This window comes from Saccopteryx leptura, chromosome 9, assembly GCF_036850995.1.
Source record: "Saccopteryx leptura isolate mSacLep1 chromosome 9, mSacLep1_pri_phased_curated, whole genome shotgun sequence".
Lineage (NCBI taxonomy): Eukaryota > Metazoa > Chordata > Mammalia > Chiroptera > Emballonuridae > Saccopteryx > Saccopteryx leptura.
Window position 1 is genome coordinate 36442212 of NC_089511.1, and position 25635 is coordinate 36467846.

Here is a 25635-nt window from a genome sequence, read left to right on the forward strand (position 1 = left end):
GGCAGAGCGTCGCCCCCTGGTGGGCGTGCCGGGTGGATCCCGGTCGGGCGCATGCGGGAGTCTGTCTGACTGTCTCTCCCTGTTTCCAGCTTCAGAAAAATGAAAAAAAAAAAATAATAAAATTAAAGGCCCTGACCAGGTAGCTATATTGGTTACAGCATTGTTCCGATACAGCAAGGTTGCAGGTTCAATCCCCAGTGAGGGTACATACAAGAATCAACCAATGAATGCATAAATAAGTGGAACAACAAATTGATGTTTATCTCTCTCTCTCTCTTTCCTAGGTGGTCCATGGTGCAAGCGGGGCCAGAAAGAGGTTACCTACCACAGGAGTCACAGGTGAAGCAATCGGTATGATACAGGCTCCCCATGGCCTGGTACGCTTGCCTTGCTCTGTAGATAGCAAGCCCACACTTGATGCAAATGCCTGTGCAGAAGAGGCAGGACAGAGCAGTTAGTACCATAAATATGCAGCTGGTGCATCCAAATCCCAGCCCTAATGCTCCCCAGCAGCCCGACCTTGGGCAAGTGAACTTCTCTAGGCCTCCATCACGCACTCATTAATGCCTAACCTGGGGACGATACGGGACCCACTACTTAGGGTTAGTTGCTGTTGCTGTTCAGCAGAGCACCTGGTACAGAGTCATCCTCGCATCAAAATCATTATGATGGTTTATACCTACAAAGTCACCCACGGCCTGCTCTTCGGACTACAGAAAAATCCTTTCTTCTGTCTATGAGACATAACAATGAAGACCACACAGACACAAGCAGAGCAGTCACTGACCCTCCCCGGTCATACTGTCCTCATCTGAACCGTAAGGCTCACTTATTCTTGTTCAGTCAGGACTTTGACGGCAATGACCTGCCACATCCCCTGCACATTTAGGTGGTGGACATTCTGCCATGCACCAATCAAGTCCCCACCCTCAAGGAGCCTGTATTGCAGTGAAAGAACACAGACCACAACACAAAAATATCTAAGGAGGAATAAAGTGCTATGGAAGAAAATAAGGCTGTTTAAAACTATGTCTGTGTGATTTTTATGTAAGGCAGTCAGAGCAGGTTCTGGTGATCAGGTGAGATCTGAGCAGAGGTTTTAACAATAAGGGAGGGGTCCCAGCCAGGTGACTCAGTGGCTCAATATTTGTCCTGGTGGACCAAGGTCACAGGTTCAATCTCTAGTTAGTGCATGCACAAGAAGCAACCAGTGAGTGCACAACTAAGTGGAACAAGTTGATGCTTCTCCCTCTCTCTGTCTCTAAAAAACAGAATAGTGAACATCAGAGAAATGGCGCCGTGAGGAGCGATACGAATAAATCTCCCCCAAAATTAGAACAAGTTCTTCAACCAGAGACAGAAAAATCTATCCTTGGAGCATCTAGAAGTACCACACTGAACACGAAGTACTATCAATAAAACCACTCTCAGATGCCATTAAGGAAAATAAAATTGAATATCATGGATACAAAAGACAGAGAGATAGCACAGATAGATGAGGAAAAAATTTATGGAGAAAAAAATTTAATATATTGGAAACCTTGGAGTTAAACAACAGAGAATTTAAAATAGAAATCCTAAAAATACTCAGAGATATACAAGAAAACACATAAAGGCAATTTAGGGAGCTCAGAAAACAACTCAACGAACACAAAGAATATATTTCCAAGGAAACAAACTATAAAAACAAATCAAACAGAGATGAAAAACTCAATTCATGAACTGAAAAACAAGGTAAAAGCTTAGCTAATAGAACAGGCCAGATAGAAGGTAGGATTAGTGAAATAGAAGACAAGCAACTTGAGGCACAACAGAGAAAAGAAGAAAGAGACGCAAAAATTTTAAAAAATGAGAAAGCCCTACAGGAATTGTCTGACTCCATCAAAAAGACTAACATAAGAATAATAGGTATATCAGAGGGAGAAGAGAGAGAAAATGGAATGGGGAACATATTCAAACAAATAATCGATGAGAACTTCCCAAGCCTGTGGAAAGAATTAAAGCCTCAAATTCAAGAAGCGAACAGAACACCGAGTTTTCTTAACTCCAACAAACCTACTCCAAGGCACATCATAATGAAATTGGCACAAACCAACGACAAAGAAAAAATTCTCAAGGCAGCCAAGGAAAAGAAGAATACAACATATAAAGGAAGGACTATTAGATTATCATTGGATTTCTCAACAGAAACTCTACAAGCTAGAAGAGAGTGGACCCCAATATTTAAAGTCCTGAAAGAGAGAAACTTTCAGCCAAGAATACTATACCCATCAAAGCTATCCTTCAAATACAAAAGAGAAATAAAAACATTCACAGATACAGAAAAGATGAGGGAATTTATCATCAGAAAACCCCCACTCCAGGAATTACTAAGAGGGGTTTTCCAACCAGATACAAAGAACAAAACAAAACCAAACCACAAGTAAAAGCTCCACCAAGAACACAATAAAACCAAATTTAAAATGTGACAACAAAAAAAAGGGGGGGGGGGGAGAGAACGGAGATTAACAGTAGCAAAGGACGATGGAGTGCAGAAGTACTCACAAGATAGTGTACTACAATGAACAGGGTAGGAACCCTTTTCATTACTTAATGGTAACCACCCTTGAAAAAAACCACCACAGAAGCACATGACTTAAAAAAGATAGCAACAGAGGAAAGAAGTATGGAATACAATCAAACAAAAACAAAGGATATAAAAACAAAAGAGAAGAATCAAACAAGATACAAAACTAACAGAAAGCAATTTATAAAATGGCAATAGGGAACCCACAAGTGTCAATAATTATACTAAATGTAAACGGATTAAACTCACCAATAAAAAGACACAGTGTAGCAGAATGGATTAAAAAAAATCCAACTGTATGCTGCCTATAAGAAACACATCTAAGCAACAGGATAAAAACAAATTCAAAGTGAAAGGCTGGAAAACAATACTCCAAGCAAATAACATCCCAAAAAAAGACTTAGCAATACTACTATCTAATAATGCTGACTACAAGACAGCAAAAGTACTCAGAGACAAAAGTGGTCATTTCATAATGATTAAGGGGACACTGAATCAAGAAGACATAACAATTCTTAATATATATGCACCAAACCAAGGAGCACCAAAATATATAAGACAGCTACTTATTAACCTTAAAACAAAAACTGACAAAAAAATACAATCATACCTGGAGACCTCAATATACCACTGATGGCTCTAGATCATTCATCCAAACAGAGAATCAATAAAGATATATTGGCCTTGGCCTGACCTGTGGTGGCGCAGTGGATAAAGCGTCAACCTGGAAATGCTGAGGTCACCGGTTCGAAACCCTGGGCTTGCCTGGTCAAGGCACATATGGGAGTTGATGCTTCCAGCTGCTCCCCCCTTCTCTCTCTCTGTCTCTCTCTCTCCTCTCTCTCTCTCTGTCTCTCTCTCGCCCTCTCTCTCTCCTCTCTAAAAATGAATAAATTAAAAAAAAAAAAGATATATTGGCCTTAAACAAAACACTGGAGCACCTGGATATGATAGACATCTCATCCCAAAGTGACAGAGTATATATTTTTCTCTAGTGTACATGGAACATTCTCAAGAATTGACCATATGTTGGGCCACAAAAATAACATCAGCAAATTCAGTAAAATCGAAATTGTACCAAGCTAATTTTCTGATCATAAAGCCTTGAAACTAGAATTCAATTGCAAAAAAGAGGGAAAAAACACAAAAATGTGGAAACTAAACAACATACTTTTAAAAAATGAATGGGTCAAAGAAGAAATAAGCGCAGAGATCAAAAGATATATACAGACAAATGAAAATGACAATACGACATATCAGAATCTATGGGATGCAGCAAAAGCAGCGATAAGAGGGAAGTTCATATCACTTCGGGCCTATATGAACGAACAGGAGAGCCCAAGTAAACCACTTAACTTCACATCTTAAGGAACTAGAAAAAGAAGAACAAAGACAACCCAAAACCAGCTGAAGAAAGAAGATAATAAAAATCATACCAGAAATAAATAAAATAGAGAACAGAAAAACTATAGAAAAAATTAATAGAACAAGGAGCTGGTTCTTTGGAAAGATCAACAAAATTGACAAACCCTTGGCAAGACTCACCAAGGAAAAAAGAGAAAGAACTCATATAAACAAAATCCAAAATGAAAGAGGAGAAATCACCATGGATATCATAGATATACAAAGAATTATTGTAGAATACTACAAAAAACTATTGAATATATGCCACTAAATTCAACAATCTAGAAGAAATGGATAAATTCCTAGAAATATAACCTTCCTAGACTGAGTCAAGAAGAAGCAGAAAGCCTAAACAGACCAATTAGCAGGGAAGAAATAGAAAAAACTATTAAAAACCTCCCAAAAAATAAAAGTCCAGGCCCAGACGGTTATACTACTGAATTCTATCAAACATTCAAAGAAGACGTGGTTCCTATTCTACTCAAAGTCTTCCAAAAAACTGAAGAAGAAGCCATACTTCCAAACACATTTTATGAGGCCAACATAGCCCTCATACCGAAACCTGGCAAGGATGGCACAAAAAAAGAAAACTACACACCAATATCTCTAATGAATACAGATGCTAAAATACTAAACAAAATACTAGCAAATCGAATACAACAACATATTAAAAAAATAATACATCATGATCAAGTAGGATTCATCCCAGAATCTCAAGGATGGTTCAACATATGTAAAACGGTTAACGTAATACACCATATCAAAAAAACAAAGAACTAAAACCACATGATCTTATTAATACATGCAGAAAAGGCATTCGATAAAATACAACACAATTTTATGTTTAAGCCAATCAACAAAATGGGTATGGAAGGAAAATATCTCAACATGATAAAGGCCATATATGATAAACCATCAGCTAACATCATATTAAATGGCACAAAACTGAAGGCTTTCCCCCTTAAATCAGGAACAAGACAGAGTTGTCCACTCTTTCCACTCTTATTTAACATGGTACTAGAGGTTCTAGCCAGAGCAATCAGACAAGATGAAGAAATAAAAGGCATCCATATCGGGAAAGAAGAAGTAAAGGTATCACTTTTTGCAGATGATATGATCCTATACATGGAAAACCCCAAAGAATCTACAAAAAGACTACTAGAAACAATAAGCCAATACACTAAGGTCGCAGGATACAAAATTAATATACAAAAGTCCATAGCCTTTCTATATGCCAACAATGAAACATTAGAGAATGAACTCAAAAAAATAATCCCCTTCACGATTACAATAAAAAAAATAAAATACCTAGGAATAAACATAACAAAGAATGTAAAGGACTTATATAATGAAAACGACAAACATTGTTAAGGGAAATCGTAAAAGATACAATAAGATGGAAAAATATTCCTTGTTCTTAGATAGGAAGAATAAATATAATCAAAATGGCCATATTACCCAAAGCAATATACAAATTTAATGCAATTCCCAACAAAATTCCAATGACATTTTTTAAAGAAATGAAACAAAAAATGATCAGATTTATATGGAATTATAAAAAACCCTGAATAGCCAAAGCAATTCTAAAAAAAAACAATGAAGCTGGGGGCATTACAATACCTGACTTCAAATTATATTATAGGGCCACGACAATCAAAACAGCATGGTATTGGCAGAAAAATAGACACTCAGACCAATGGAACAGAATAGAAAGTCCAGAAATAAAACCACATATATATGGTCAAATAATTTTTGATAAAGGGGCCAACAACACACAATGGAGAAAAGCAAGCCTCTTCAACAAATGATGCTGGGAAAACTGGAAAGATACATACAAAACAATGAAACACGACTAGAGTTTGTCCCCTTGTACTAAAATTAATTCAAAATGGATCAAAGACCTAAATATAACACCTGAAACAATAAAGTACATAGAACAGTGGTTCTCAACCTGTGGGTCGCGACCCCAGAGGGGGCCGAACGACCAAAGCCCATGGCTTTAGGCGACCCCTGTGTTTTGGTCGTTCGACCCCTGCTGCGGTCGCGACCCACAGGTTGAGAACCGCTGACATAGAAAAACACATAGGTTCTAAACTCATAGACTTTGGTTTTAAAGAGCATTTTATGAATTTGACTCCAAAGGGAAGGGAAGTGAAAGCAAAAATAAATGAATGAGACTACAAAAGACTAAGAAGTTTTTGCTCAGTAAGAGAAACTGACAACAAAATAAACATCCAACTAAATGGGAAAGGATATTTTCAAACAACAGCTCAGATAAGGGCCTAATATCCATAATATACAAGGAACTCATAAAACTCAACAACAAACAAACAATTCAATAAAAAAATGGGAAGAGGACATGAACAGACACTTCTCCCAGGAAGAAATACAAATGGCCAACAGATATATGAAAAGATGCTCATCTTCATTAGGTATTAGAGAAATGCAAATCAAAACTGCAATAAGATACCACCTCACACCTCTTAGATTAGCTATTATTAACAAGTGTTGGAGAGGCTGTGGAGAAAAAGGAACCCTCATTCACTGTTGGTGGGAATGTAAAGTAGTACAACCATTATGGAAGAAAGTATGGTGGTTCCTCAAAAAACTGAAAATAGAACTACCTTATGACCCAGCAATCCCTCTTCTGGGTATATACCCCAAAAACTCAGAAACATTGAAACGTAAAGACACATGCAGCCCCATGTTCATTGCAGCATTGTTCACAGTGGCCAGGACATGGAAACAACCAAAAAGCCCTTCAATAGATGATTGGATAAAGAAGATGTGGCACATATACACTACGGAATACTACTCAGCCATGAGAAATGATGACATCAGATCATTTACAATAAAATGGTGGGATCTTGATAACATTATACAAAGGGAAATAAGTAAATCAAAAAAAAAAAAAAGAACTGCATTATTCCATACGTAGGTGGGACATAAAAATGAGGCTAAGAGACATGGACAAGAGTGTGGAGGTTACGGGGGGGGGGGGGGCACAAAGAAAACTAGATAGAAGGTGACAGAGGACAATCTGACTTTGGGTGATGGGTATGCAACATAATTGATTGATGAGATAACCTAGACATGTTTTCTTTGAACATGTATACCCTGATTTATTGATGTAACCCCATTAAAATTAAAAAAAAATTTAAAAAAAAAAACCAAACAGAAATGTATTTTTAAAACATTTTAAACAAAAAAGAGAAAACTGCCTGACCAGGTGGTGGCGCAATGGACTGAATGTCAGCCTGGGACACAGAGGATCCAAGTTCCAAACCCTGAGGTCGCTGGCTTAGTGAGGGCTCATCCAGCTTGAACACAGGCTCACCAACGTGAATGCAGAGTAGCTACATTGAGCGTGGGATTATAGACATGACCCCATGGCCGCAGGCTTGAGCCCAAAGGTTGCTGGCATGACCAAGGGGTCACTCATTTTGCTGTAACCTTGCGGTCAAGGCACATATGAGAAAGCAATCAATGAACAACTAAGGTGTCGCAACGAAAAACTGATGATTGGTGCTTTTCATCTGTCCCTTCCTGTCTGTCCCTATCGGTCCCACTCTCTGCCTCTCTGACTCTTTCAAAAAAAAAAAAAAAAAAGAAAAGAAAGAAAGAAAACGAAGAAAGGAGAAAGCTGCTAAGCAGGCACTAGGAATGACTGGGTGGAATCGGAGACCACCCCTTGCAGCACAGGGTGGGGAGCCTAGCAGGCACAGGAGGGGCGGTACTAGAGAGGTCGCCAGCAATGCCAGGGCAAAGCCTGACACTACCCCTAGGAGACTCCCTGACCAGCCCTCCTGCAGACCCAGCCCACAGGTGGCCAGCCCACACAGCAGAAGTCCCCTTCCCAAAGTTACCCAGAGTGTCCCTGGCCCCAGAGGACTTGAAGAATGTTCCACCTGCCCTCTGAATCCAAAATCTTCTGGCTGCTCTAGGACACGCTGCCCTCACCCATTCCCTCCTGCGTTCTACCTGATCTCTCTCCTTGACATTTAACCATGGTCAAGCCTCTTCCAGCTTTAAAAAGACTTTCTCTTACCATCGGCCACCCATTTTCTTCCTCCCCTCAATCAAGGAAGTTTAATTCTACACTGTCATCTCCTAACTGTGCAAACTCATGACTTCCTCTTCACATACTGCTAGAAGGGGACCTCTCCTCTTCGGTTTCCAGAATATGACCTGCACCTGGCTTTCTGGTTCCTCTCCCTTCCCAGCTCTAGTGGGTATTCTACTCTGTCTTGGGTCACCCATGCCTGTTCTCCAGGGGTAGGAGGACTGCTTCATTTGCAGCAAACCCAGGCAGGAATGTAGAGGTGGCTGCTGGGGACCTAGGTGAATGGAGGAGAGCCATGGCCACCAGAAGTCACAGCCATGCCTCGGCTCTGCTAATGGCTACTGGATGGACATGCAGGCCCAACATTGCTAAAGGTCCGAATTTTTCAAGAAAAGTGAAATATCCAGATTTGTATGTAAAATATTTCCATACTGAAATTATTGACTTAAATGTTTTGAAACTACAAACGGCAAACATACCATATCTGCAGGTCTCCCTGGGCAGTCCCAGACCCTCTCAACACCCCGCAGAGGGCTCTGCCCCAGCCAGGACCCCTCTCCGCACTCACTGCTCCACCTCCCAGATGGCCTCCAGGCCACTCCAGGTCCAGAACAGAGGTCCAGTGTCCTCCATAAAACTGCACTTCCTCCGAGTTACTGCTCAAGAAATGGCACTTTGGGGAGGCGTTTTCAGGGAACACCCAGGTCGGCTCTCTCCCACCTGCAACTCTGATCTCGGCCCCTGTGCCCTAATCTTGACTGAATTTCCTTCCCTCACACTCACCACCTGATTCACCATCATCAATTCTCATCCCAATGGTTATTTCAACATCCTCATGGTGTCACAGCCTGACCCCCAATCACACATCCCAAATATTGGAGCCAGACTTTTCTTTCTTTTTTTCACTTTCTTATAAAGATTTTAGAATATTATATTTAATGGGGTGAAAGTGATCAGTAAGAGTGCATAGGTTGCAAGTGAACATTTCTATAAAACTTTTCTTTCTAAAGTGAAAATGACCCACTCTCAAACCTTTGCTCTTGTTCATCTACTCTGAATACCCAATCTTTTCTTTCACTTGTCTAAGTTATCGGCCTATGTGGTAAAGAAAATAGAGGTCAGCTGCCTGCGGGACACAGGAAGAATGATGGGCAAGAACCTTGCATCATGAGGTTTTTAGTTCTCTTTGATGTTTCCTAAATATGTGCCTGCATCACTTTAACAAAAATATACAGAAGAAGAACCAGAAGCAGGAGGTACCTCAGAAATTCAGGGAGCAACCCAAGCCAGTAACACAGTTGATCAGAGTGTCGTCCTGATAGCCAAGACCGTCGGTGCAATCCTCAGTTAAGGCACATCCAACAATTAAACAATAAATGCACAGATACGTGGAACAACAAATCAATGTTTCTCTCTCTCTCTCTCTCTCTCTCTCTCTCTCTCTCCCTTCCACTTTCTCTAAAAACAATAAATAAAAAATAAAATCTTTGAAAACAATTCAGGGAGCATAAAATTTTAAGCAGAGTCAACTCCACCTATGGAAAGTAGCAGTGAGGTCCACACCCACAAGGCCTGGCAAACACCCAGGAGAGTCACCGAGGTCATGTGCAAGAACTGGGTCAGCCCAGTAAGAGGAGATCAGAGTGGATGAGCAAAGACGATGCTAACCAAACACCCGGCTGAAAAGATGAGATGAAAGGGGCAACCAGACCTCGTGGCCATGCAGCTTTGGGGATTTTTGTTTTTAATCAGAAAAACCTTTCTTTAAGATTTTATTTATTCATTTTAGAGAGGAGAGAGAGAGAGAAGGGGAGGAAGAGAAGGAAGCATCAACTCCTCCCACATCATATGTGCCTTGACCAGGCAAGCCCGGGGTTTCAAACCTGTAACCTCAGGGTTCCAGGTCGACGCTTTATCCACTGCGCCACCACAGGGCAGGGAAGACTCTTGTCCATATTTGTAACCAAAGGAAACGCACCAGTGGGAAGAGGAAAGGTGAAGATGGGGTTGGAGATGGAAGGGTATTTGTCCTCAGATGACGTGGACTTGAGAGCTTGTGGGGAAGGGAACAGGAAGCCACTGGGGAAGATAGCTGCTGACCTCAACTTTCTCAGCAAAGGAGGAAAGGCAGGGCCAGAGAAGAGAAGAAGGTTCCTGAGGGAATTAGAGGGAACTAACCAAGATTTAGGGCAATGGATGGTGCCGAGAAGACCAGAAGACAATGGTTCTGCCCCTGGCATGCAGCAAAAAAGGGAGCTGCAGCACAGGCACAGAGCTGGGCTCTGCAGGACAGACAGCGATTGGAGGAGGCAGAGGTACTAGTGAGATGCAGGCCACAGTCAGAACTGAAGATGGCAGCAGTGCAGAAAAAACAGGGTGTGGCTCTGGGAGTGGGTGGCTGAGGACAAGGCAGAGAGGTCACCAAACTTAAAGAGATTCCGGACACCTGAGGCTGTTGGCTGGCTAAAGGCAAGGGACTCCAAACTCGGTGAGGAGAGACAGAGGGACCCGGGAGGTCAGCTGGTGCCACAGCCAGGAAGGAAGGGGCCAGAGAGGAAGAAACACCCTGAGAAACAGGTTCATCACAGATCAGCTGAGCTCAGGCTACCTGCAGATGTCCTTGTGCAAAATTTTATACTATTCAGTTACCCGTATTTTTAAAATCAGAAAAATGTTACCTAAATCTGGCTTCTCTTGGGGAAAAAAAGATATATCATCCCTCACCTCCCCCTCCCACATGGCTTCAATGGGCCCGACCTGAGGGGCAGCTCCCTTTAGAAAGGAGGACCCACTGCACCTTATGGTCTTGTGCCTGGGACCCCTTCACTTCTCCCATTAGCTGCCTGGGTATAGCCACCTCCATTCCACACAGACTCATGAGTACCTGCGGAGGTCCCCAGAACACACCCCACCAGCTTCTGCAAAGCATAGGGACAGGAGAATGAATGGCCTTCTGTCCACAGAGCAATGGAAAGTCTTTCTCCTCAGAAGACAGTCCGCAGAGGAAACAGCTTCCTAACTCACTGCCTTTTCCCAGGACACTCCCAGGCCATGTCACAGCAGCCACACCACAAATTCTCACCCTACAGCTCCCAGAGGTGCTTACCCTCCCAAAGGCAGGCCCACACACTCCCTTGACCACCTGACCCCTCCTGGTCTGCAACCCAAGGGAATGGAGTGCAACAAGCCACATGCTCCTGGCCTGCTTTGCCCACATTCTTCCCTTTGCCTGCAATGCCCCCATCTGACCTGTCACATACAGCTTCCTCTTCCCTCCAGATCCAGTTCAGGGCGGTCCTGAGCTGCTAGCTGAAATGAATGCAGGGAACCCAGGACAGCCTCCATCCCTGGCAGAATGAACACCAGCCTCTCCCTTACCCCCATTAGAGTCCGCTGCCTGGACTGTCCGCCCAGCAGTAAGGGAGGGAAGGAAGTCCCAGGCATCTTCTCAGAACCTCAAGCCCAAGAGTCCTATTGTTGTCTAAAGGACTAACAGGGTTCGGTGAGACCCAGGGTCCGAATGGGAAATGAGGACTCAGAAACTGGTGAGGTTTGCAAATGCTGTCCAGCAGTATTCCCTCTGGAAACATGCCACATACAAAGCAAAGCTTAGAGAGAGGACAGCCCAGAGACTAGCTTGGTCCCCTCGGCTACAGGGTGGACTCTCCCTCCCTCACACACTCTACCAACAACAGCTACCATCACCAAACACTGAGGTAAGAGGGGGTCCGGTGGCAACCCGGCCACTCCACCGCCCTGCTTACTGTCTACAAACGACACTGCTGCCGGGAGGGCAAACACCGGGAGGATGGGTCCCTACACAATTTATCCGACCCTGCTCACAAAGTATCCAGTAGGACGAACAGAAGGAAGTGCCAGGAGTTAAGAAGAAATTAGTCGGAAATGGCTTGTTGTGCCTACATATTTACAGGGCTTTTTCTCCCAGTTGGGGTAAGGGCTTCAACTCCCTTTCCCAGAGCCCCTTTCTGGCCGGGAGACTGAGACGCGAGGCCGGCGGTCCACACTCACACACTTCCGGCGAAACACGCCACCGGCTCCCCTTCTCATCCCGGCCCCTAACAACGCCCAGCCCCAGTCACCCAGGCTGTGCTCGACCGAGCCGGACGCAACCCCGGGGCCGTCCCGCCGCTCACCGAAGGAATCCCGCGCCGCGCGCGCTTCCAGCGCCCGCTCCAGCTCTCGGGTCAACGCCTCCAGCCGCCGCTCCGCCGCGCTCGGGCCGCCCCCTCGGCCCAGGGGCAGCTGGAGCGAAGGCAGAGGGAAGGGGGCCGGCCCGGCAGACTCGGGGGAGCGAGTCGGCGCGGGGCCGGGGCCGGGGCCGGGCAGGAGCAGGTCGGGGTAAGTGCCGGCCGAGCCGCGGGAGCCGAGACTGGACACGCTGGAGCGGGCGCTGCCCACCGATGGCGGCTCCAGACCGGGACGTGGGTCCGAGCGGCCTGAGCGCGGACTGCCGTGGCGCTGGTCGTAGCCCAGGCTGATGCCGCTGGAACGGGCGCTGCAGCTGCCGCCGCCACCGTCGGAGCCCGGCAGGCTGGCCCACAGGTGCCCGCTGGCTGCGCGCTCATCTCGGGGCCGCCGCGCTCCCGGCGGCTAAGTCCGTCCGTCCCGGCCTCGGGGCCGCCGGCGCCGCCCTTCCCTCGGCGGCTCAGCGCCGGTGCTGCCTCGTCTCCGGGCCCGGGCCTCGGCCCCCGCCAACCCCGTCCCGGAGAGTCGCCGCCAGGCTGCAGCTCCCGCAGGGCCAGCCCTGCCAGGGGCAGAGCCGCCTCGTGCTCGGCTGCCCGGGAGCGCTGCCTGGCCCGGCCCGCCGGCCCTCGCGCCTCACCTCCGCTTCAGCTTCCCGCCGCCGCTCCGGCCGCGCCGCCGCATCGTCCGTCCGAACTCGGAACCCGCCCCGAGACCCGTCGGCGCGGTGCGGGGCGGGGCCGATGCCGGGCCGGGGTCGCTCCGCCGCCCACGCGCGGTCCGGGACGTGTGGCGCTCGCGGCGGAGAAATGTGCGCTCGGAGACGCCGGGCCACGCTCCCTCCTCCCGCGGCTCCGCGACTGCGGGGAACTCCTTTGTGGGGGCGGGAATGCGAGGAAGGAGACGGCACTGCGGCCTCTAGTGTGTGTGGAGTGGAGGTGGCGGCGCCCGGAGCGTGGAGGAGCATGGAGGGGCGCGGAGGCACCGCCGGAACACCCCACTCGGTCGCCGGGGCTATTTTTCGGAACTGGCCCTGGGCGGTCCGGAGGCGAGCTGTGCCCGCCGTCTTGCGCCCGGACCGTCGGGTCTGTGGAAGGGTCACGGATCCGCGCGAGCTGAGGCGGCTCCCGCCGTCTGGCCAGCGAAACAGAAGCTAACAAACTTCTCCCACAAACTTCCTCCTACTACTTCCCAGAGCGGCCACACTTTCAACGACCCTGGCCTTCGGCTGAATCGCTGCGCCTGACCCAGAACCCTGGAAAACACTCTACATCTGGCGCATATGCGCCCCCAGAATCTCCGGTGACCCCAAGACCCCAACCCAACCCTGGACCATGTGGTTGCTCACTGCTTTCCGAAACCCCCCATCTCTCTGTTGGTGAAGGCGCCTAGTGCAAGAAGCTGGGGTTAATTGGGGACTGCTTCTTGCTTCTGGTTGCTGTACGCAAGTCTCCAAGGCCAAGCCAGGCTGAAGCCCATGTCAGGTTGAGCCAGTGGACGGCTGGGCCTCGGCTATGGCCACCTCTTTCAGTCACCAAGAGATATTAGGACTCCCTGTTTTTCCAGCACCTGCCCTCAGGAATGAGGTGGGGCTTTGGGGAACCACACGCAGTGAGGGGAGGAAAAGAGGTGTCTAGTGTTTTGTCCCCAAAAACCCAAGCTACAAAGTCCTTGTCATTAATTTCACACAGCTGATAAGAAAAGCAAACCATTATCTGTCAGGACCTAAAGTGACTGAGTCTCTCTTTTCCAGCCCCTCCCCCAGCAGAGAATTCCAGCAGGGAACCCACAGTGACTCTGGAAGCGGGGAGCCTGAACCCGGAATTGTCCTGGTGCACACTGACCAGGACCTGGGCCCCCACATTGCTGAGGAGCCTGTCGTGGCCCATTGTCCTCAGCAGGCAGTTGAGCAGTGTCCCACCCCGCAGCTCCTCCCCAGCACCTCTCAGAGCTTGCAGCATCAACACCACCCCCAGTCCCCATGCTCAGGGTAATGGGGCAGGCACAGGTGAGGACAAGCGTTTTGGGGAGCAATTATCCAAAGAGCTGGCAATTGAAAAGTGACCTGAGCCTCACCTATGGTGGCACAGGGGATAAAGCATGGATCTCGAATGCTGAGGTCGCCAGTTTGAAATCCTGGGCATGCCCGGTCAAGGCACGTAAGAGAAGTATCTACTATAAGCTGATACTTCGCACTCCTCCCCCGACCCAGCTCCTCTCTCTAAAATTAAAATCTTTTTTAAAATTTATCTGAGAAACGAAAGAAATGATCAACAATGAGATATTTTCACATCATCTCCCATTTAAAAATGGAAATTTTGCCCTGGCTGGATAGCTTTGTTGGTTAGAGCTTCATCTGAAAGTGCACAGCTGGCCCGTTCAGTCCCTGGTCAGGGTACATACAGGAACAGATCAATGTTCCTCTCTCTCCTTATTCTTCTCTCTAAAATCAATCAATTTAAAAAGATTTTTTAGAGAGAGGGAGGAGAGAGATGAGAAGCATCCAATCATAGTTGCTTCACTTTAGTTGTTCATTGCTTTTCATGCTTGAGGGAGGCTGCTCAAACTCAGCCAGCGACCCCACACCCAAGCTGACCCCTTGCTCAAGCTGACAACCTTGGGGTTTCAAACTAGGAACCTCAGCATTCCTGGCCGACTCTCTATTCACTGTGCCACCACCAGTCAGGCAATAAATTTTTAAGAAAAACATTTTTTTAATGGAAATTTGGTCGAGTGTGGTGAAACTTGCATATATTTTATTGGTAGTGGTGTAAGTTGGCACATCCTGTCAGGAAGACCAACTTCAGTGTTACTGACATCCTCCCAGATGAAAACTCTGCCCAGGCCAGATAGCTCGATTGGTTAGAGCATCATCCCAAAGCACAGAGGTTGCCAGTTCTATCTCTGGTCAAGGCACACATAGGAACAGATCCATGTTCCTATCTCTCTCCCTGTCTCTCTCTCTCTCTCTACCTTCCTCTCTCTGAAATCAAGAAATTAAATATTTTTTTAAATGAAAGCTCCTATAAGCAGTAGTGCTCCAAGAATCTATTCCAGGGAAACAACGCAAAATGCAGATAATAATGTCAGCAAAAAGTGTTTATCACATTATTTATGTAATCCATAGTGCTAGGATCTCCAGCCTTCTTTTACTTTTTAATAAAATCTGTTTTTAGATTTTATTTATTAATTTTTAGAGAGAGAACAAGAGAGAAGTGGGAGGAGCAGGAAGCATCAACTCCCATATGTGCCCTGTCCAGGCAAGCCCAGGGATTTAAACCGGTGACCTGAGTGCTCCAGGTGGACATTTTATCCACTGTACCTCCAGAGGTCAGGCTCTCCAACCTTCTAAAAAGGAGCTCAGAGAAAGATCTCTGCCCTCAAAGGTGGTCCTTAAATAACTGTTCCATCCCTACCTGCCCTACTTAAAGCTTCCAAGATTTAAACAATATATTGGAGCTCAGATTCAGCTAAAACTCACTCTAATAATAGGAAATAACAACAACAACCCAAATCAGACACAGAAGCAATTCTGCCTGACCAAGCTGTGGCACAGTGGATTGAGTGTCAGCCGAGGATGCTAAGGACCCAGGTTCAAAACCTCAAGGTCATCGGCTTGAGCAGGGGTTGCTGGCTTGAGCATGGGATCCTCTCTCAGACTCTCTGTCTCTGTCAAAATTTTTTTAAAAATTTGTTTTCTGACACATGCATGCGCAATTAAAGAGGACTGACAGGGACAGACAGGAAAGGAAAGAGATGAGAAGCGTCAACTCATAGTTGTGGCACCTTAGATGCTCATTGATTGATTTTCTCATATGTGCCTTGACTGGGAGGTTACAGCAGAGCGAGTGACCCCTTGCTCAAGCCAGTGACCTTGGGCTTCAAGCCAGCGAGCTTTAGGTTCAAGCCAACAACCTCTAAGTTTCAAATCCAAGTCCTCAGAGTCCTAAGCCAACACTGTATTCTCTGCACCACTGCCTGGTCAGGCAATAAAAAATCTTGGGAGGGAGAGAGAGAGAGAGAGAGAGAGAGAGAGAGAGAGAGAGAGAGAGAGAAAGAGAGAGAGAGAAGGGGGGGAGGAAGAGAAAATGTTTTTATCCACTAGAGGGTTTTACACTAGATAGGAGACTTTAGTTATATGAGAATATGTCAGCCTGTTTGCATTCATTCGTGCATTAATTTCATCATCTGAACTCTACTTAGGTGTTATGAAAACCCATAACGGGTTTAGAATTGAGTAGAAAATTTTAATTTAGCTGGCTCAAATTTAGTTTCTTCCCTGTGCAACAGAGGTTTCGAGTAATGTCAATCCTCCACCTTTGATTAGTCAACTAAATAGTTAAGAAAACAAGATAAACATGTCAGCCTGACCAGGCAGTGGTGTAGTGGATAGAGAATCGGACTGGGACACAGAGGACCCAGGTTCAAAACCCTGGGGTCACTGACTTGAGTGCGGGCTCATCTGCTTGAGTGCAGGGTCGCCGACTTGAGTATGGGATCATAGACATGGCCCCTTGGGTGCTGGATTGAGGCCAAAGGTCACTGGCTTGAAGCCCAATGTCACTGGCTTGAGCCCAGGGTCACTAACTTGAGCAAGGAGTTGCTTGCTCTCCTGTAGGCTCCTGGTCAAGGCACATATGAGAAAGCAATCAATGAACAACTAAGGAGCTGCAATGAAGAATTGATCCTTCTCATCTCTCTCTTTCTGCCTGTCGCTACCTGTCCCTCTCTGTCTCTGTCACACACACATACACACACACACACACACACACACACACACAAAAAGATAAACATGATAACTGAAATAGTAACACAAGAGGCAGACCTTGTCCTCAAAGGAGGAACACAGACGGCATGGGAGGACACAGCTCAGGAATGTGGCAACACTAGGCCACAGCCCAGGCACAGGACCCACAGAAGAGGCTGGGAATTCTCATCAGCACCACTGGCTCAGGTAAAAGCTGAATTTCCAAACTAATTAGGGATTGATGAAGGGTGAGTAAACATCAAGCCTGGTGAAATGCATCTCCCTGACCTCAAACCCCAGCCTGTCTCCACAAGGCTGACAGTGGACAGGGCACTGATGGCCCAGGCACTGTCACAAAGAGGTTAGAGTCAACTGTGTCGTGCAGGCGCCTATGACAGGTGTGTGGCACGTAACATCAGGAAGATAAGGTAGAGGTTATAGGACAGTCCGGGAACCAGCAGGAAGAGCAGGTATATGTGATGTGGGCAGCTCCATGGGCACAGCAGGCCTGGAGGAGAGTGTGCATTGCTGTGAGAAGATGGGAGTGAAAGGGAGCAGTTGGGCATAGACAGCAGGTGAGCCAAATGTTTCAGGACCATAATCCTCCAGGCCAAGGAGGCCCACAGAGACCTGGTGTCCTTGGGAGCCTCTCAGGTCTTCTCTGTGCTCCTAGGTAACTCTCCTTATAGGACAGGAAAGGGCCCACTTGACACACACACACACACACTCCAGGCTTAGGAAGGGCAGTCCAGCAGGGCCAGAGAAGAAAAGCAGAAGGGGAAGGCCCCCCTTCTGTCCAGCTATTTCCCTTGGGTTCACCAAGACTCCAGACACATCCTGGGCTCTCTGTCTCCAGGAACCAGGAACCTCATGAGTGCCTGCTGCCTCAGACTGCTCCTGCTACCCCAGGAGACAGTGCCACAGACTTCCTCCCAGGATGGCTCAGGAACTGCTTCTCCATCTCCACCCCAGGTGATATGGCCTCTCCCATCTCTGAGCCCCTCACCCAGGCCTGTTCTGAGCAGTCACCCATCCCCAGAGCATGTGTACTCACTCAGGCCTCTCCCAGGCAGGTGCCCATCACACGCACTCGGGGCCTACACAGACCCAATGCCCACACACCGCACAGGGCCAAGTCCTCCAGAGCTGTGCTGGGTGGAAAGTCATCTGTGAGCGTACTCCCAGACGCGTGCTGAGACCCCAGCCAAGGCCCTCCCAGATCCCACTACAGGTCTAACCTACTCCTTTCCCACAGCCCTCGTGCCTAGGGAGCAGCTGCTAACCAGAAGGGTAGAGCTGGAAAACAACCTCAGGAACGGGGTGACAGTGGGAAGAGATGGTAGCGAGCACCACCGCGTTCAGCCCAACCACCACGACGGCCCAGACCTTCGCTGCTGTGAATTCCTGTGCCCAGCCCCGCCCAGGTCCCATAAATCACTACCCCAACTGCCCATCCATCCTAGCCCTCTCCTGAACAAGGGACCCAGGTTTACCTGCAGTTAAGCAAACTCTTATCTGTGTCTCTTGACCAAAGAGGTCAGGAAGCACTACAAGGAAGGGTCAGCACCATCTGCTCCTCTCCTAGGACCATGAGGGCACTGCAGGCCCAAGACCTACCTCAGAACTCTCTAAGAGCCCACCATCCCAACCCATCTCTCTCTCTCTCTCTCTCTCTCTCTCTCTCTCTCTCTCTCTCCCTCTCTCTCTCACACACACACAGTGGATCCAGCACTCAAGGGTCTTGCTTCCAGGCATGACCACTGAACGGAGGGCCTTGCACAAGGGCCCTGTGTATACTGCCTGGACACACACACACTTGGTGCACCGTGCATAGCACTCAAGTAAACCCCGGTTCTTGATTCTTTATGTCCGACCCTTGGCTCCTTATTGGGCAACTCAGGCTGTACTTGGACTTGCAAATAAATGGGGGCGGGGGGTCCTAAGTCTAGATCCATAAGTCAGGGCAGGTCTGGTTCAGGCTATGGTACCAACCATGCACCAGGCACTCTGGAGACCCAGACAAACACTGGCCTGGAGAGCACACCAGCTAGTGAGGAGATGGACATCAAGAAAATAAGAACTTCTAGGCCCTGGACAGTCAGCTCAGCAGTAGAGCGTTGGCCCGGCGTGTGGAAGTTCCGGGTTTGATTCCCAGCCAGGGCACACAGGAGAAGCACCCATCTGCTTCTCTACCCTTCCACCTCTACTTTCTCACTCAGAGCATCACCCTCTGGTGAGCATGCCTGGGAGATCAGGGTCAGGCGCATGCAGGAGTCTCTCTGCCTCCCCACTTCTCATTTCAGAAAAATAAAATAAAAAATTTTTAAAAGAGAACAAGAACTTTTATTCTCCTGATAAACGAATGCATAGCAGTGATTATAGGCACAGTTAGAAGTGTCACCAGGTACTGACAGGAGAATTATCCTAGAGGCAGGTGGCTTTGGCACCCAGGGTTAGGGGGTCATGGGCATCTATCTGGCTCTGACTCTCATCCACACACTGCTTCCTCAGTGTCACTTTTGAAAAATAAACTTGGAGAGCAGGGGCTGAAAACTTTGGGAGCTTGGTGAAATGTAATAATTGGGAGCCTAGGTTATTTGCGTAACTGAGATCTAAAGCATCTGACCAGGAATTGAAGTACTGGGCAGGGAGCGGACTAGGCAGAGGGAACTACATGTGCAAAGGCTCTGTGGTCAGAGGGAGAGTAGCCAACAGCAGGCCTGAAAGAAGGCAGTAAGGGCCCTGAAGTACAGAAAGGGTAAAGTGTGGCCAGAGATGTGCCTTTGATTCTGACCAAGTATGGTACATGAACTCAGTGCAGCTGAGTGTGGAAGCACGGGTAACCAGGATGGAGTAGGTGTGGAGCAGGAGGAGCTGAGGCCAGCTCCACAGCAGACACACAGGGAAAGTGGAGGGCTTCATTAGCACAAGGAAACATCAAGAGCAAAGCAGCTTTGATATCAGAAGCAAAAAAGAGGGCACTCAGAAGAAAGCTTTGCAGTAACTGGCTAGAAAACAAAGCAGACCAGCTCAAGAGGGAAAAACCAGAACAGGTTCCCGTTCCTGGAATTTACCCTCATCTGCCCTGTTCGGGTCACCTCCTCCAAAGAATCACCCTGATCCTGTTGAAGTCCCCTTCTCCTCAGACACACACTTTCCCCTTCTGAGGACAACCTCTTCCTTCAAACACCTTGTTTAAAATCCCCAAACTCCCAGTACTTGCTTCCTCCACCCACCAGGGGGCCTCCCAGCTCCAGGCCTCAGTGCAGCAGGACCCCACTGGCTGCCACTCTGCTATTAGTCCCAATGGGCACTCCCCACAATGATCCGGTTCCTTACACCTGGTTCCCCCAGATTGGTCCTACAGGCAGAGACCCCACATCTAACACTTGGGGAACGAGAGGGCAAGAGTAGTAGTCAAAAGATGGTGGTCCAGGTTCCCAAAGAGTAAAGGGACTTGAGCACTGTGACTGGGTCTCTCCCCGGGGACCACCCACAAGAGCAACTCCAGTGTAAGTCCAGGCTTCCTGATTCTGCTGTGTTTTTCAAAGAAAAAAATTTACTCTCTGTTTCATTTAACCACATTTCATTAGGTCACCACTCTTAAGACACGGACAAACAAAACCCCACATATTCTGAAGTCTGAAAGGCAGAGACATATATTGGCATTTTAGAGGCATTTATACAAAAATAGTTCAACTACAACACTTTTACCACCTGAAAATGATATACATTGGACAGTTGTGAATTTAACTTTCCTAAAAATAACAACTGTGAGCCAATTTTTAAAGGAACACTATATTCTTTTAAAGAAAATATTCTCAAAGGAAAAACTTAATTTAAGTCAAATCATACGCGTGAGTCCCGGAGCCGGAGACAGTGCTTACTGCAACAGGTGTTCCCGCCACAGTGCAGGGGACCCTTTACAGTCTCTTGACCCAGGCCTGTGGCTGAAATTCCGTGTAAGGGTCTTTTCCGGAGGTGGAAACATGGGGGGGGGGGCACATCAGGACTGTGGCTTAAAACACCCACTGGAATCCATGTGGCCAAATCCCAGTAACCATAATGGCCAAAGGAAGGGCTCCTTTGCAGGCCCCACACCCTCCTGTGACCCCACCCAAACATGGCACACACCTTTGAACAAGACGCTTATGAAACATAGAAACGTGCACACCCATAAGCCAACCACCATCAGCCAGTCCGCACTCAGCACGGAGAACTCTGGGAAAGGGTTCCTGGCCCCTTCTGAGCAGGAAACCGGCTCTGCCCGTGTATTCCTCTGCTCTCCTACCTGCACCCCCACTGAGTCCGGGAGCCTGTGCCTAAGGGGCGCAGGGGTCTCAGAACAGAGGCCATGATAGGGCAGGGGACCTGGGCAGAGCTGGAAGGAAGGAAGTGGCTGGAGGAGGCACAGACGGTGAATAAATAGAAGTAGCTTCGCGGAGGGGCCGGCCCCTCGGACAGCAGCTTGGTCGCAATAGTGGGGGGGGGGGGGGCACCGGAGGCGGGGCAGCTGGGCTACCCTGACACAAAGCTCAGGCCCTGAGCTGGGTCACACATCCTGCTCGCACGCTCTTTCTCTCTCTCTCCTTCTCTCTCTCTCTCTCTCTCTCTCTCTCTCACACACACACACACACACACACACAGCGCCTCAGGGTCGGCTCTGCCCCTGCTCAGAGCTCAGTGACATGCACAGCAGGTGAGGGAAGTGGGCCCGTCCCAAGGCGCCGCAGGTGACAGCGGCGACACAGCAGATGGCCCTCCAGCGGGAAGCAGCGTCTCCCGTCCTCCCCGCTCAGCTGAAGCCCGCAGTCCTAGGGAAGAACAAAAACCCCAAACACAGAGTGAGTAGGCGGGGTAATATACTGAGCAACTCAGGGTGAGGGTGTGGGGCTGTGTCTGACTTCCAGAGGACTCTCTGTGGCTTTAAATTGGGGGGGGGGGGGATGAAGGGATTGGGAACCCAGTGTGGGACACAAAACGGGATGCTTCTCAGAGGAGGGAGGTGAGAGGACAGAGTGTGGAGTCTGGGAGAGAGCTAGATGGTAAATGGGGCTCAGATAAAATAATAGGAACTTCTTAAAGCAGAGTACATCTCCCAGGGAGCACAGAAAATTAGAAAAGAGGGCAGGCAAGCACCTTAGCTATGGAGGCTCCAATCGTAAGAAAAAGTCTGAGCCAGGACTTGAGAGGGAAGTAAAAGTGAGGAAAACCAAAACCGCTTTGTCCTAAGGGCCCAGTGACAAGTCAAGGAACTAGTCTGTGTGTGGAAAGCTGCTGAGAGCTGAGGAAAGAACAAGTGAGTGTCTTCTGATCCCACCATGTGGGGCCACTGATGATCTTGAGAAGGACAGGTGTCAAATACCTGACCCCAGAGACTTTGAGAGATAATGGAAAAGCCTGACCAGGCAGTGGTGCAGTGGATAGAGCGTCAGACTGGGATGCAGAGGACCCAGGTTCAAGACCCCGAGGTCGCCAGCTTGAACGCGGGCTCATCTGGTTTGAGCAAAGCTCACCAGCTTGGCCCCAAGGTCGCTGGCTCGAGCAAGGAGTCACTCGGTCTGCTGAAGGCCCATGGTCAAGGCACATATGAGAAAGCAATCAATGAACTAAAGTGTCGCAATGAAAACCTGATGATTGATGCGTCTCATCTTTCTCCGTTCCTGTCTGTCTGTCCCTATCTATCCCTCTCTCTCTCTCTCTCTCTCTCACTCTGTCTCTGTTAAAAAAAAAAAAAAGAGAGAGAGAGATAATGGAAGAGAAGAACTGGAGACACTAATTGAACAAGGAGTTCTACTTTGCCCCTCATCTTACCATTTTACCACTGCGGTATACTGTGTAGGCTAATTTTTTTGTTTAAGAAGTCATGTGATTGGAATATGACCTCTGCAGAAAACTGGCAGGCAGTGTGAGGCGCAGCCACAGGGGGGTGCTGTCAGAGACAGTGGGACACCGGGCAAGACCAGTGAGATCTTTTCCTTCCTTTTGCCTCCCACCCAGGAATGCCATGTTGGTCACACTGACTGCATCCAGGGCTGAACTCCTGCCTGGAAACTCTGACACTTGTTAGCCAAAGGCCCTGAAACAAACCCCTGCCCTGCCCCACAGAAGTAAAAGAGCTAGGCTGCTGGGATGGAGCCTCCTGTCCCAAGCCACTCATGTCTTAAGTGTCCTTCCTGTCCCGCCACAGACCCGACTGGAGCCTGCTACTAACTACCACGCACAGAGGAGGGAGAAAGAGGGGGGCCTAGAAACTCTAGTTCCTGCCCACGGTCCTGAGGCTTTGGGGGTGGAACCACCCACAGCTTGACTTGCTCCTGGACTTCCCTGATCAACCTTTCTCTAGGGACTGTGCTTAGTGACCCCAAGGGGACACCAGTCTCTAGGACAGCCGAACAGGATGCCCTGTTAACTGGAGGGGGAATTGTAGCCCCTCTGCGGGCCATGATCCTCCTTCCCTGTTCCCCCAGCAGGATTCCTGTTCCCACTGGGCCACTTGCCCCACCAGGGTAAGCTGGTTCCAAACAGACCCTTGATGAGTGAAGATTTCTCACTCACACTCCCTCCTACTCTTCCCCGGGCCCCAAAACCCAACTGCTCTTCTAAGTTTCTCTCCAACCACCTCATTCACTTGTTCTTGGCCTCCTGCTGCGGCTGCTTTGCCTCCATGTATCCCCCAAATGTTGCTGCTCTTTGGGCCATCCTCAGCTCCAGTTCCCTGGCTGTACCAGCCGTCCACAGGCCCAGGATGGGGCTCCTGCTTTTGGTCATAACAGTAACAAGGACTGCAATTCCCAGCCTACCTTTAACAATAAGAACCAAGCAAAATATATGAAACAATGGATTCTCAAACCCTGGACAACTGCAAGGCAGGTCAGTGATCTCTGAGAGAAAAGAACCCAATGAGATGAGCCCTACAATTGCTCCATGTTACTATCAATACAGGTTTTCCAGGATGCCCATAGAGGACCCACTGGTCTCCTTGAACAGAGAACATGGGGAAGCCAAGGTATCTAGAAACCACAGGGCTGAGATTCAAAGAAGAAAGGTCTACATATGCCAATGGCTCCCAAATTCCTCTACCTGTAGTCAATCTTTGAACTCTAGCACATCCAGCTGCCGCCTGGACATCTCATTCTGGTGTCTCCAGCTGCCAAAAATAAGAGCATCTTACCCCCTCCCCCTCTTTCCCTTACTCTCTCCTGGTGTCCTAATGAACACCTCCCAACCCCCAAACTCCCACACCCAGTGACTGACCAAATCTGGTCCTTTTTACTACCTGACCATCACTCACCTCAATGTACTTCCCTGACTCCACTAGCCTCCTCACAGAAAGCCAGCCCCTGTCCCTCTACTCCATTCATTCTCTGCATGGTGCTGACAGCCCTTTCTGAAGTCCAAATGACATCGTGGAACCCTTTTTGATTATTCTCTACTGCCCTCAGATAAATCCACACTCCTTCGCTCATGTGGCCTTTTGTCCCCAGCTCCTGACAACTTCTCCAGTGACACAGAACACACTATTGAAGACAAGATGGCGATGGAGTAGGCAGATGTACCAACTTCCACCTCCCAGAACCAAAGTGGATTACAAACTAATTTTAAGAACCATCATCTGGAAAAACCAACTTTGGACTAAACTAAGAGGACTCTTCAACCAAGGAACACTGAAGAAGCCACACTGAGACTGGTAGGAAAAGCAGAAACGCAGAAGGGCTGCCCAGCTCCCCGAAGTGAATTGCAGCCGGGAGAGACTCGCATGGTGGGAAGTGAGTTTAACAGAGAGGGGAGGGACCCAAGTCCCAGGAACAAAGCCCAAGCTTGCAGCCCCAGAGCCTAGAAGAGGCATATGGACCATATTTAGCTGGAAACAAGACAGGATACTGTTTGTGAGAAAGAGACTGATTTCTCAGACCCAGGATTCTTCTTAAAGGGACCGCGCAGAACACCTCTCTCACAACCACTCACCCGGGGCTTGGGTGATGGGGAGAGAGGAGAGAACTGGAGTAGCAGTAAGAGAGTGTAATCTAGGAGGCACAGGGAGAAACACTTTGTGGGACAGCCACCGTAACCCCTGAGCTGAGTCACTCCCCAAATCTGAAGTGAATATTTCACCCGGAAACAGCAATACCAGCAAAGGGAAGCAGGACACCAGCCAAACAAGCTCTCCCGCGGCACTCAGAGCAGAGTCACTTAGGAGGAGGGAGCTTTTGGGACTACAGTAGTGAGTGTTAGTGTCTGAACTGCAGCACCCCCACCCACACGGCTGAGGGCTCACTGGAGGGCGGGCGGCAGCAGGACGCAAAAGCATGGTCCTTTTTTTTTTTTTTTTTTTTTTACAGGGACAGAGAAAGAGAAAGAAGGATAGACAGGGACAGACAGACAGAATGGAGAGAGATGAGAAGCATCAATCATCAGTTTTTCATTGGGACTCCTTAGTTGTTCATTGATTGCTTTCTCATATGTGCCTTGACCATGGGCCTTCAGCAGACCAAGTAACCCCTTGCTCGAGCCAGCAACCTTGGGTCCAAGCTGGTGAGTTTTTGGCTCAAGCCAGATGAGCCCGCACTCAAGCTGGCAACCTCGGGGTCTCGAACCTGGGTCCTTCCGCATCCCAGTCCGATGCTCTATTCACTGCGCCACCACCTGATC

The 25635-nt window shown here is 48.2% G+C and overlaps 2 protein-coding genes across 4 annotated transcripts in view; both read right to left on the reverse strand.

Annotated features, from left to right (window-relative positions):
• Positions 1-317: 317 nt before the first annotated feature.
• LOC136381465 (Wilms tumor protein 1-interacting protein-like) lies at positions 318-18414 on the reverse strand. The gene is given in 5 exon segments (XM_066350204.1): positions 318-427; positions 12188-12595; positions 12598-12841; positions 12877-13370; positions 18267-18414. Coding segments are annotated over 5 exon segments (1404 nt in total).
• Positions 18415-20371: 1957 nt separating this feature from the next.
• The window catches only part of WTIP (WT1 interacting protein), a 31128-nt gene continuing 25864 nt past the window's right edge, over positions 20372-25635 (reverse strand). Inside the window, exon 8 of one of the 3 annotated variants that reach the window (XM_066349537.1) lies at positions 20372-21797. In XM_066349537.1, coding sequence (XP_066205634.1) covers positions 21657-21797 — 141 coding nt within the window. In that variant the 3' untranslated portion in view covers positions 20372-21656. The remainder of the gene's footprint in view (positions 21798-25635) is intronic. The other 2 variants (XM_066349535.1, XM_066349536.1) reach the window with 2 other exon arrangements.